Source organism: Gracilinanus agilis, chromosome 3 (genome assembly GCF_016433145.1).
Source record: "Gracilinanus agilis isolate LMUSP501 chromosome 3, AgileGrace, whole genome shotgun sequence".
NCBI classification, from domain to species: Eukaryota; Metazoa; Chordata; class Mammalia; order Didelphimorphia; family Didelphidae; genus Gracilinanus; species Gracilinanus agilis.
This window is the reverse complement of record NC_058132.1, coordinates 452,181,870-452,195,009: the sequence shown is the minus strand read 5'-3', so window position 1 is coordinate 452,195,009 and position 13,140 is coordinate 452,181,870. Positions and strand designations below refer to the sequence as shown.

Below are 13,140 nucleotides of genomic sequence, written 5' to 3'. Positions count from 1 at the left end.
TGAAAAAACCAAAATGTTCACTCATAGTCTATATATATAGTAAAATAGGATGGTAGCAGCATTTTCCTGACTACAGAATTTTCCCTCCTCTACTTGTCCCCCAGTCTAACAACATCCGTTTGGATCAGAGGAATTTATCATTTGCCCTTGGGGTTCTCAACTCCACAATCATAGCATCTGGAACTTTGCTCCCCGGCATGAAACCTTTAAAATGTATTTAGTCTCTGAAAAAGGCTACAAAAATCATGCTTTGTCATTATGTTCCACAATGTACATCACCACAAAAAGCAAATAATTTTGAACTATTATGTTAACATTAAACAAATCTCATTTTGCTTTATCAATTGTCAGTTCAAATGTATGAAACATGCTACATAAAAAAATTTATATACTATTATGAAAGAAAAGTACAATAAAGGACATATAAACTGACATACAGAAAGAATATTTGGCTATAACTGTGGGGGAAATATATATTAGAAACATAGAGGGAAAAAATCTATATTGGGAATATTTATTCCAGACATAATTTACTTTCCAAGATGATTTTTAAAAAGTGTTTCATCTTGCACTTAAATATAACTACTAGTGAAGCAAAAGGTAATTTAATTTCTTGTCCTGTACATAATAAAATCCAGAGGAAAAAAATCCTCTGGGTTTATATTACTTACTCCATATATTATGTTTACTCCAGAAACATGAAAAAGTACAAAGTGTTTCTTTTTAGAACACATGAATTTTAAAACATTTATAATCCCATCTCTGTTCTTAAATTACGTAACTTCTCTGGATCTAAACTTACTGATTTATCAGGAAACTGAAGGAATTGGATGAGATAATTTGAAAACATTGAGAAAGAAATAATTGTTTTAGAATTAAAGTATTAAATTTTACTACTAGCATACATGATATATTTTTGTTTTCCATCTCTTTAAACAGTTCTACTACAAACTAGAGGGAAAAAATTAGAAAATATGACTTTAGTGTCAAAGAAAAATACATTTAATTGAAAATAAAGGCTATGATAAACTTCATTCTAATTGTGAATTAGCATTGGTATTTAATGAGCAAATTCTAACAGGATTTAACATCTTAAGAGTGGGGGAAAATAAACTGCTTTTCACCCTACAGATGCTTTAGCTCTGGGTAATATGAGTAAATCTGCTGAGAACTGCCATAGAACTAAGTGGAAGCAAAGGGATTGAAAAAGTTGAAGAGATACAACCAAAAGTGAAAGAGAGAAAAAAAAGACAAGGAAAAAAAATCCACATTAACACATTTTTTGGGGGGAGAGGGGATGTTAACATTTTCTACTCAGATTTCTTTTCCTACTAGATTTTTCTGCCAATGGTCTAGATAACATAGCTCTGTCCTTTGTGTGCCTTTGAAATTATTTGACCATTGGTAATCAAAAACAGCTGTTGGAGAAAGTTTCTAAATGAATTATATATGCTTTTGTTATTGTACTTATTGTTAAAGCTTTTCTGAATTAAAATTATGTTTTGCTTAATGTGAAGTCACATTAAAAAAGACCATGTCACTTGAGCAATACCACATTTCTTTTTAAAAGGATTACCCAGCTAAATATTCACTCTTCATCAATTGTCTGGAAACATTTAAAAATACTATTTTAAATATGAAGATCTAGAATGAAAATAATTTCATATAGCTTGACAAGTAAATATTAATATAGTCTCAATTTTAAGAAAACTTTTAAAGCAAAATTAACATTATACAATCTTTTAATGTAAACTTAGTTTCCTTTTATCAATCTATCACATGGGAAACTAACATTAAAAACATATTTATTCTAAAGTTTTCCCTATCTATAATAAAACTTCATGACTGAGTCCATGTTGGACTTTCAAAGTCTTTTATCAAAAAAAAAAGTAATTTTTTAAAGTGGGAGTAGAATTGAGGGGAACTTATAAGTTTGATAAAGAACCACCAGCCTAAGCTGACAAACTGCCATACCAAAAGGGGAAGGATCTGGAGACATCAATCTAACACACCAGGGAGCTTGTACTTTGCAAGTCAAAAATAGTTTGGTGTTTCAATACCCTCTCCACAGGTCAAATAAAGAGCAGGTTGATAAACTGAGACATCACCCTACATACCCCAATCTCTCCAGCAGAGGAACTAGAGAAGTCTTCAAAAGAAAATGTCCAGCTTTTTTTATGTCATGGAACTCTGGCATTCAAATCTGTTAAAAACCTACAGACCTGGGGCAGCTGGGTAGCTCAGTGGAGTGAGAGTCAGGCCTAGAGACAGAAGGTCCTAGGTTCAAACCTGGCCTCAGCCACTTCCCAGCTGTGTGACCCTGGGCAAGTCACTTGACCCCTATTGCCCACCCTTACCAATCTTCCACCTATGAGACAATACACCGAAGTACAAGGGTTTAAAAAAAAAAAAAACCTACAGACCCTTTCTTAGAATAATGTTTTAATATGCAGATGATTTACAAAGGAACCCAATTACAAGGACATGAAGTTATCAATATTTTAATTTTTTAAAACACACACATACATAAAGTTTCCAGAATATATGCATTTCTACAAGAAAACATGACAATAAAAATGACATGTATTTCATTTCTATTGTCACATGGTTCTAATTTCTTCTATTAGGTCTTTATATTTTAAATGCTTTAATCCCATATAATTTGAAGGCTACGAGTATTCTTAAATTTTTAACAATTCTTCCAATAATCAATCAATAAGCATTAATAGTAAATGCCAAGCTCTGTGTTAAAGGCCATTTATATATACAAATAGTAGCAGAACTGAATGTGTGTGTGTGTGTGTGTGTGTGTGTGTGTGTGTGTGTGTGTGTGTGTATCAGTTGTGGTACATTAATTAACAGGCTGTTATGGAGCCATAACAAACAAGCAATATTTAGAATACAGAGAAAAACAGGAAGACTTTTAATTGTGAAATGAAGAAAGAAGAATCAGAAAACTATACACAATGACTATAACAATAACAATGTAAAAAGAAAGAACAAAAGCAAAGCAGTCAAAAGTGAATGCTGTCAGTTTAGCCTTAGAAGAGAGTTCTGAGGAGTCTCCTCTCCCATCCATTTCTTTTTTTTTTTAAACCCTTGTACTTCGGTGTATTGTCTCATAGGTGGGAGATTGGTAAGGGTGGGCAATGGGGGTCAAGTGACTTACCCAGGGTCACACAGCTGGAAGTGTCTGAGGCCGGATTTGAACCTAGGACCTCCTGTCTCTAGGCCTGACTCTCACTCCACTGAGCTACCCAGCTGCCCCTCATCCATTTCTTTACAAAGGTGGGAGACTATGGATATGGAATAAGATATACTGTAGAGTTGGGCTTTTTCAGTGTGTGTGTTAGTTTTGCTGAAAAATTTTCCCCCCACTTCTTTTCACTTCTTTATTATAAGGGAATGTGCTGGTGGGGGGAGGGAGGGGGAACGGGAAGGATCGAGGGAGGGATAGTTTCTGTCAAATAATAAGAGAGGAAGACATTTTTGTTCACAATACAATAACCAGTGTTGTATGTGTGTTTTTAATTAATAACTGTTTTGACATAATCAATCTAAAAGTTGGATTCATGCTGTCACATTCAAAAAGGGCTTGTTAGAGTTCCAGTTCAAATAAGCCCAATTTCTTTTCAAAATCATTTAAATTATTAGTGCTTTTTTTGTTATCTATTTAATTAGGTATCATTTTTAGTATTTGAATTATTAAGTCAAAATTTTTTTTCCGAACTTTTCCCTTTAGAAATCTTAGTACTCCTTGACTTCCTCTCTTATTTCAGCTAAACTAGGCTTAGGATAAAGTTTGGAGTTTTTTGGTTTTTAAACATTTTTTAATGATAGCCCAACCCAGATCAAGAGACATTTTCAGAAAACAGAGAACTATCATCAGAGCTCTATCTTTAACTTGCAGGAATGGGTGCCCTAACTTGGGCTCTACTCATGTAATGTGTTTGAAGGCTCCCTTCTCTACTTGCCTTGGAGTCTACAGTTACTTTGCCCTGACTCACTATAATAGTAATGGGCAAACTATGGCCTGCAGGCCAGATGCGGCCCCCTGAAATGTTCTATCGGCTGCGCAACATTATTCTTAATCTGACAAATACAATGAGTAGGATACAATACAATGGAACTTTGAAAGAATTGCCTTAGAAACAGACTGACAGATAAGCATTTCCTTTCCTTTGGCCCCCTCTTTAAAAAGTTTGCCCATCACTGCACTACAACATTATTACCTCCATCATCACCAAGCTGGGAGTAAGAAGAACTAACAATGCTTGATTAGACCTGGGCCATGACCACTACCTTAGACAACAGACTTTCTAGTGTAATACCTCTCTGGGCACAATAATGGATTCTTTTTTTTTTTTTTTTGAATTTTAAACCCTTAACTTCTGTGTATTGACTTATAGGTGGAAGAGTGGTAAGGGTGGGCAATGGGGGTCAAGTGACTTGCCCAGGGTCACACAGCTGGGAAGTGTCTGAGGCCGGATTTGAACCCAGGACCTCCCATCTCTAGGCCTGGCTCTCAATCCACTGAGCTACCCAGCTGCCCCCGACAATAATGGATTCTTAAAGGAAATCTATCATAGCCCACCACCTAACCATCATTAGGCCACAGAACTACCACTGAATAAGATCTTCAGTTAGGCCCCTGAGAAGGTAGGCTTGAGATATTTAAGATGCAGAAGCATGACCAAGTCTCCCTTCTTTGCACATTTCTGAGAGAACTAAATGATCTTCTGCCACGCCTGGATCCTTGAAGGTGGTAATCCTCAACCAAATTATTTTATATCTGGGACTCTTTGGTTCTTGATAATGTTGACATCAGGGGCCAGAAGCAAAGGCCTATGGTATGCATGGGAACTGAGCAGATTTTTACCTCAAGTACAGAAGTCTCATGTAACTGACCTAATTATTTAGGACACTGGAAAGAATAAAGATTAATTTTCTTGTCTACATAGAGAAGCAGACATTGATCTGGGGGACTTGTCCCTTAGGGATTCTATCTCTGCTCCCCAAGAGCCGCCTAGCTATTGTCTTAATATATGACAATGGGAGCCAGTGACTCCCATGAGCTGACAGAATAAGTAATATGTTGATAAAAACAGAAGCCACTGAGTTACACTGGAATAGGTCAGTGAATCTCTTACAATGGGCACTTGACACCATTTCCCCTCCTCCTATCCTGGATGGAGGGGCTGTTCTGTTAAACATCCAAGCTATATTCATTTCTCGTTTCCTGCTTCCCTCCAAGTCAAGGGAGGGAAGGAATAAGGGATAAAGAAAAGCCTAATCTTTTTCCTACTTGCTACTGCTCTAGGCAGTCCATTCCAAACAAACTGCTCCTACACTGACTGACCAGATTAATGACTGTAACTGGGGAGTCACACTAGAAAAGGGGAAGTTCTGTCCTTAAACAGTAGACCTTTTTTCAGCTCAGTGGAGCATAGGGGAGAAGAGAGATCTAGAGCTTACAGGAGAAAGAAAACATCATCATCACCATCATCATCTAATAAGCAAAACCATTTAGGCTAAATATTAACTTAGATCATTATTATTATACATTAGCAATCCTTTTTCATGTGAACATTTTACAGGTGCTGATCTCCTACTCTAAACTGAAAAGTTCCCCTTATGAATAAGAGAGCTACCACTTCCTCTACATGTGAAATCCCATGTGGTAAACTCATTTTCATGTAACTTACATGTCATATCCCTACTAGGAATTTGAGGAGCTCTGTATTTACTCATACATTCTTATTCAATGACAGTCCTACTTTCCCAATCCCTAATTTCTCCTAATTTTTTATTTCCTGGGCAAAATCTACCTTCCCTGTTATTTAACATTCCCAGCTACTTCAGCCTGGCATATGATAAGCACTTGATCACTATATCAAATATTTATTAAATATTTTTGATGTACCAGTTACTGTGGAAGTGCTGAGTATATGAGGAAAAGCAAAAAGGCCCTCACAAACTTTATATTCTAATAGGGGAGCCAACATGTAAATAACTAGGAACATACAAGAGATATACAGGATTAATGGCAAGTCATCTCAAAAGGAAAGTTACCAGTAGCTGGGAAAGACATTACAAAAAGGCATTTGAGTTGAGTCTTTGAAAGAACTGAGGGAAGCTTAGAAATTAGAGGTAAGATTCTGAGGAATTTATGGAAAAGAACGCTACCCACATTCAGAGGAAGAACTGCAGGAGTGGAAACACAGAAGAAAAGCAGCTGCTTGAACACATGGGTTGAGGCAGACATGATTGGGGATTTTGATTCAAAACTACCACACCAATGCAATGATCAACAATTTGGAAATAGGTCTTGATTAATGACACATGTTAAAACCAGTAGAAATGCGCATCGGCCAGAGGTGGGAGGAGGGCGAGGGGTGAAGGAGAAAGTAGGAGCATGAATCATGTAACCATGTTAACTTTTCTAAAAAATGAATATTAATAAATGTTAAGGAAAAAAAGAAAAAAGAAATTAGAGGTAAGAGAGAGGAGCAGTCCACTTATGGGGGACAGCCAAGGAAAAGGTACCAAGATGGATTTTTGTTGCAAGAATTTTTTTTTCCTTTTAAATTAAAGGGATAAAGAAGTAAGGCTATAGGAAAAGAAATGCTTACTAATTGAAAAACAAAACAAAAAATAAATTTAATCACCTTAGCAGCTAAGAGAAGCAGTAGGTCGGGGAGACTTAAAGCAAAGAGATCAACCAAACGGTTATTTATCACAACAGTCCAGGGAAGAAGGGGCTGTGTCTGTTTAAATGAGAGACACGAGAGATGCTGTGATGGTGGAAATGACAAGGTAAGGGAATGAAAAGGGTGCTAACAAGCCTGTGAGCCTGGCTGAAGGACAGTGATGCTCAATTATGCAGATTTACCACAAGAAATATTTTCTCACCCTATAGCACCTGGCTCACATTTCTCTTCTCCACCTGGCCTTTATGCCTGAGAATGTCAATTCTCAAATACCTTGGCTCCTCTCAGCCAAACAACAGAAATCTATCCTGAACCCCCTCAGGGTACATGGCCATAAATGTGGCATCTAGGTCACAAGGCATAACTTAGTACAACTTTTCTCACATTGTAAAGTGTTTTCCAGTTTGGTTGGAAAAATTCATAGTTCCAATAGTATCCTAATGTGTCTTTCTTCCAATAGTACCTCTCCAACACTGAATGCTACTGACTTAATTTCTGTCAGTTTTGCTAGGGTTAAGATTTAAAATCTTACTTATTTAAATTTATACTATTTTCATTAATAACCTTATATATGGCTGCTATTTGTTTGCAATTCTTCTTTCTGACCACTTATCTACTGTTCTTGGTATTACATGTTTAATTCCATTATCTCAGATGTTAGTTAAGACTTTGGAAAGAAACATCTCATACCCTCAATTGGTAGCTTCCCTTCTTATTCTAACTATAATTTCTTCAAGAAGAAAAGCTTTTCAATTTTTTATAATCTTTTATTATTAAGACCTTTAAGACTTTCTGGCTTTCCATAAACCTGGGCTCACATGCCCCCTCTTAAGAAGATCCTTTCCTGATCCTCCTAGTTGTTAGTGTTATCTCTATATTCAAATAATCAAGTATACATTGATCTGTTTATATGTTATCTTCCTAATTTCTTGAGGACAGGAACTGTCTTTTTGGCTTCAGAACGTTACAAAGAGCAGTCTAATAAATGCTCGCTTACTTGAATTAGATAGAAGACTACAGTGCTAGTACTAAGTGTCAATTCAGCTCAGCCTGTGGATGCCCAGACACCAGTTATTTATTGGTGCCAACTGTTATGAATTAACTCCTATTCACCTCTACATATCTTCCTATAACTCCAACACCCCTGCATTTGGAGAGACAAGACATGGAAACTGGCTATCAACCCCCTTACAGATGTCAAGCTTCATCAAAAGACATTAGAGGGCAGAAGCCCTAACCAACTGGTCCTTCCTCTATTTTGTGGTAGGCAACCTCCTAACTCTTGTATCCTTTATCCTTATGATTGTTGAAGCAAAAATCCCTTCCCCCTATTACTTCTTCACATATTCTCTTCATTATTCACTTCAGCACTACTCCTGTACATCCCATATCTTTTTTTTTGTTCCATTACACTCTTTGTAACACCTGCTCTATTATTTAAATCAAACAAGCTCCCCTTCATTCTAGTTCTCTTTACCTCACATGCTTACCTTCATCTGGTGCTAACATAAACCTGGTTCCCTCCAAAAGATATTAGGTCTCTAATGCACCCTGCACACATAGGATACAAAAAGCCACTGGATAGCCAGACTCAAAGAGCAGCTGTTAATGGTTTAACAACAGTGTGGCAGGAGATGTGTAGTAGATCTAAGGGATTTGTATTTGGCCCTTGTGTATTTTTAACATGACTTTGATAAAAGTGTAGAAAGAATGTTTATCAAGATAACACCAAAATATAAATACAAAATAAATATAAAGAGGGAAATTATAAACAAATTAGGTGAACATAGAATAGTATGTGGGAAAGCAAGGGAAGACCAAATAGTAGATAGAGAACACTACAAAATGTAAAATGAATAATTTTGATTATATTAAATTTAAAAATTTCTGTATAAACAAAGCTAATGCAACCAAAATTAGAAGGGAAGCAACAAATTGGGGGGAAAGTTTTTTTTGTTTGTTTTTTTTAAACCCTTGTACTTCGGTGTATTGTCTCATAGGTGGAAGAGTGGTAAGGGTGGGCAATGGGGGTCAAGTGACCTGCCCAGAGTCACACAGCTGGGAAATGGCTGAGGCCGGGTGCGAACCCAGGACCTCCCGTCTCCAGGCCTTACTCTCACTCCACTGAGCTACCCAGCTGCCCCGGGGGGAAAGTTTTATAAGAAAAACCTCTGACAATAGTCTAATCTCTCAAACTTATAAGGAGCTAAGTCAATTGTATGAAAAAATCAAGCCATTCCCCAAATGACAAATGGTCAAGGGACATGAATAGGCAGTTTTCAGATAAATTAAATCAAAACTATCAAAAGCCCATGAAAAAGTGTTCTAAATCTCTCATAATTCAAGAAATGCAAATCAAAACAACACTGAGGTATCAAAGAAAAATAAATGTTGGAGAGGATGTGGCAAAACAGGGACACTAATGCACTGCTGATGGAGTTGTGAATTAATCCAGCCATTCTGGAAGGCAATTTGGAATTATATGTTATAGGGCTTTAAAATTTGATCCAGCAATACCACTGCTGGATTTGTACACCAAAGAGATAATAAGAATAAATATTTGTACAAAAATAATTATAGCCATGCTCTTTGTTGTGGCAAAAAATCGGAAAAAGAGGAGGTGCCCATCAATTGGGGAATGGTTGAACAAATTGAGGTATTTGATGGTTATGGAATACTAATGTGCTCTAAGGATTGATGATCTGGAGGATTTCTATATGAACTGAGAGAACCTCAATCAAATGATGCAGAAATGAGCAGAACCAGAAGAACACTGTACACAGAAAGTAAAACATTGTGGAACAATCCAATGAAAAATGGACTTTTTGACTAGCAGCAATGCAACAAGCCAGGACACTCCAGAAGGACTTATGGGAAAGAATGCTAAACACATAGAGAGAAAGAACTATAGGAGCTGAAATGCAAAAGAATACATGACATCACTTATCATATATATATATATACATATATATATATATATACACACACACATGCATATATACACACATATGTGTGTGTGTATATACACATGTATGTATGTATGTATGTATGTATGTATGTATGTATGTATGTATGTATGTATGTATGTGATTTGGGGTTTAGGCTTTAAAAGATCACTCTATAGCAAAAATGAATAGGGGGAAGCTGGGTAGCTCAGTGGATTGAGAGCCAGGCCTAGAGACAGGAGGTCATAGGTTCAAATCTAGCCTCAGACACTTCCCAGCTGTGTGACCCTGGGCAAGTCACTTGACCCCCATTGCCTACCCTTACCACTCTTCTGCCCTGGAGCCCAATACACAGTAATGACTCCAAAACGGAAGGTAAGGGTTTAATTTTTTTTTTTAAATGAATAATATGGAAATAGGTATCAAGTGATAACATTTGTACAACCCAATGGAATTACTTGTCAGTTCTGGGTGAGGGAAGAGAAGAGGGGAGGGCAAGAAAATGAATCATGTAAGCATGGAAAAATGCTTAAAAATAAAAAGGGGAAATATAAAAAAAAGAAGGAAAAAAGATAACACCAAGCTGGAGGAAAACCTAATACAATTTCCCAGTATTGGGTTAAATATAAGAAGATGAAATTAGATGAAGATAGATAGATAGATAGATATCTTATACTTAAGTATGAAAAGTCAACTTCAACAATATAAGACAGGGAAGGCATGATGAGACAGAAGTTATTCTGAAAAAAGTCTGGGGATTTTAATGAGATGGAAGTGATGTGTTAGCCGAAAATACATTGTGGATAGCATTGAGAAAGACATCACTACCTTATAAGGGCTCATGTGGAGTACCATGTCCAGTTCTGGGAGCTAAGATTTAAGAGGTACACTGATAAAGCTGCAGTATTGCAAATAATTTAACTCAAATAGAAATGAGTCACTAAACTTTACATAAGGCTCTTGGTAGGCTGAATATTGACTTGGGAAAACCACATAAAAATATGATTTATGCTTCATTTTATTTTTACTTATTTTGTTCTATATTTCCCAATTATATTTCAATGAGGTTCAGACCTCACTGAGGAGTGTTATGGGCCACATTAGGCTTGTGAGCCTCCTATTTAACACCTCTCCTTCAGAGGAAGGTGGTCATGATGAAGATCTCTAAAAAAATAGGCTGAAGGAACTGGGGATATTTAGACTGTCAAACAGATTAGCAACCTTGAGGCTGTCCATGACTCTTAACTTGCATTTACTCACTAAGACTTGCTAAATCTACTTCTATGTTATTTATCACATTTCCTACTGTCTTTCTCATCACATAACCATTTCCTAGTTCAGACTTTCACATCATCTCTCACATGGATTATGTGAATAAATAGTCTAATTAGATTCCCCGTTTCCAGTCTCTTCTCTCCAATCCATCCTCCACACAATTACTAAACTAATATTCCTAAAATAAAAGTAACTCCCCTACTTTAAAATCTCTAATGGCCCTCTATTGCTTATAGGATAAAATACAAACTCCATAGTATAGCATTTAAAGCTTACCAAAATGTGGCTCCCATCAATCTATCCAGATTTATATCATATTATTTTCCTTACTGTATTATACTACTTGCCAGACAATATAGCCAACTAAGTATTCCATAAAGTTCATATTCCATTTCTCGTCTCCAATGCCTTTATACAAATTGTTGTTCTGTTACTCCCTCCTTTCCCATATCTACTTCCCCTACCCCCATGTCTAGAAGATACTCCTTCATTACACTTGAATCCCAGAATCCCAATTCCTTCATGGTTCACTTCTAGTGCCACCTCTTGCATGAAGATCTCCTCCAATTTCTCTTACTTTGTATTTACTTATGTATATGTTATATCTTTGCAATAGAATATAAGCTGTCATAGGATGGTAACTGTCTCATTTTATCATATCCTCCTCAATGCTTCTAACAGTGCCTTACATATACCAAGCATTTAATGTTTAATTTAATAATTACTCTTTTCAGCTATACATATGTAAACAGAACAGAACCGTTCCCAAATCCAAAACAAAATATTCACATTTCTACATATAATTGTATATTTATATATATGCATATATATACACACAAATGCATGTACACATATATTTAAACAACTAATTTAATTACTTCACATATGCAGTACCTAAGATTCTATTCAATCAATATTTATTGGGAGAGCATTGTGCTAGGCTCAGTGGAAGACAAAAAGATAAAAATATTAAGAAATCATCTCATTTAAACCACACATTTTATAAACAAAGGAACTTAGGCCAAGATAAGTGAGAAGATCTGCCTCAGGTTACATAGTTGGTTAGTTTTCATTTCATTTTATGTGAACTTGCCCATCTATCATAAATCCTGAGATGTTTCTCATTTGACCTGAATCACTGTTCATTTGGGCCCTATTCCTTTCTCCCTCCTACCTGACTCAAATCTTTTGATATCAACTTCTGGCTTTTAAATATCACTATCACTGCCTCTGTATCTTGTCTGACTTAGACATGTGAAGAACTGCTCTGATCAGCATCATCCAACCATGATCTTGCCAACATTCTCTAATTTGGTCTGATACTTTGAATTCTCTGCTGAGATTTGTCCTCTAGTCTCTCAGTAACCTATACTACACTCCTATGTGTTGCTTTAGCCCTTCTGATCTAACTTAGTTGATGCCCAGGCTCACACCTAGCCTGGTCATTTGTCTAGTTGCTACAACAACATAACACTAGCTCTCTCAGACATTAATAGCAGTAAGCCTTAGAGAACTCACTACTTTGAAAATATAAAAGTTCATGCCATTACTAACTGGCTTACCATTATTTCCTGGTGGTTGCAGTGCATCTCCTGTTAAGCCACACCACCCAACTGGGAAGATATCTCGAGAATCATACTTGCACCAATAATCAAATGCTCCTCTCCAGCCATCAAATGTAATAAAAACTTCATCTCCTTTAACATCTCCAACAGTCGCTGGGCAGATCAAATAAGGGTTCTTTTTGTCTATTGCTTCAAGTTTCATTCCAATTTTTAAAAGATTTGGGGCTGGTTTTGGAGGTTCCTATCAAAACAAAAGATAAAACATAAATTGCTAAGAAGCATTTTTAATCATTTTTTTGTTTTAGAATCTTTAGCAATCAAAACACACGCATTAGATTACATGCAATAAAATCAGATATTCTGAACTGGAATTGAGCTGAAAAAAAAATAACAAAAAGAAAATTATATCTAAGAGCAACTAAAGCACATGATATCTGAGTAGGAGCTCATTGCACCTTCATTCAGAACCTATTTATTTCTTCCTTTACGGAAGTTTAAGTCTAATAAACTTTGTTTATTGAACTTATAGGAAGGCCCAAAGCACATGAAAGGTCACAAATTTAAAATGAGAAGATACAGACAAATTCATTAATAGTAAGGAGAGTTAATAGCAAAAGAAGTGACAAAAAATTTTTTTAATAAAAG

At 36.1% G+C, this 13,140-nt stretch overlaps 1 protein-coding gene across 1 annotated transcript in view; it reads right to left on the bottom strand.

Annotated features, from left to right (window-relative positions):
• The window catches only part of SCML2 (Scm polycomb group protein like 2), a 139,005-nt gene that overhangs the window by 59,714 nt on the left and 66,151 nt on the right, over positions 1 to 13,140 (bottom strand). The window contains exon 7 of the mRNA XM_044666952.1: positions 12,493 to 12,736. Within this exon, the coding sequence (XP_044522887.1) occupies positions 12,493 to 12,736 (244 nt within the window). The remainder of the gene's footprint in view (positions 1 to 12,492; positions 12,737 to 13,140) is intronic.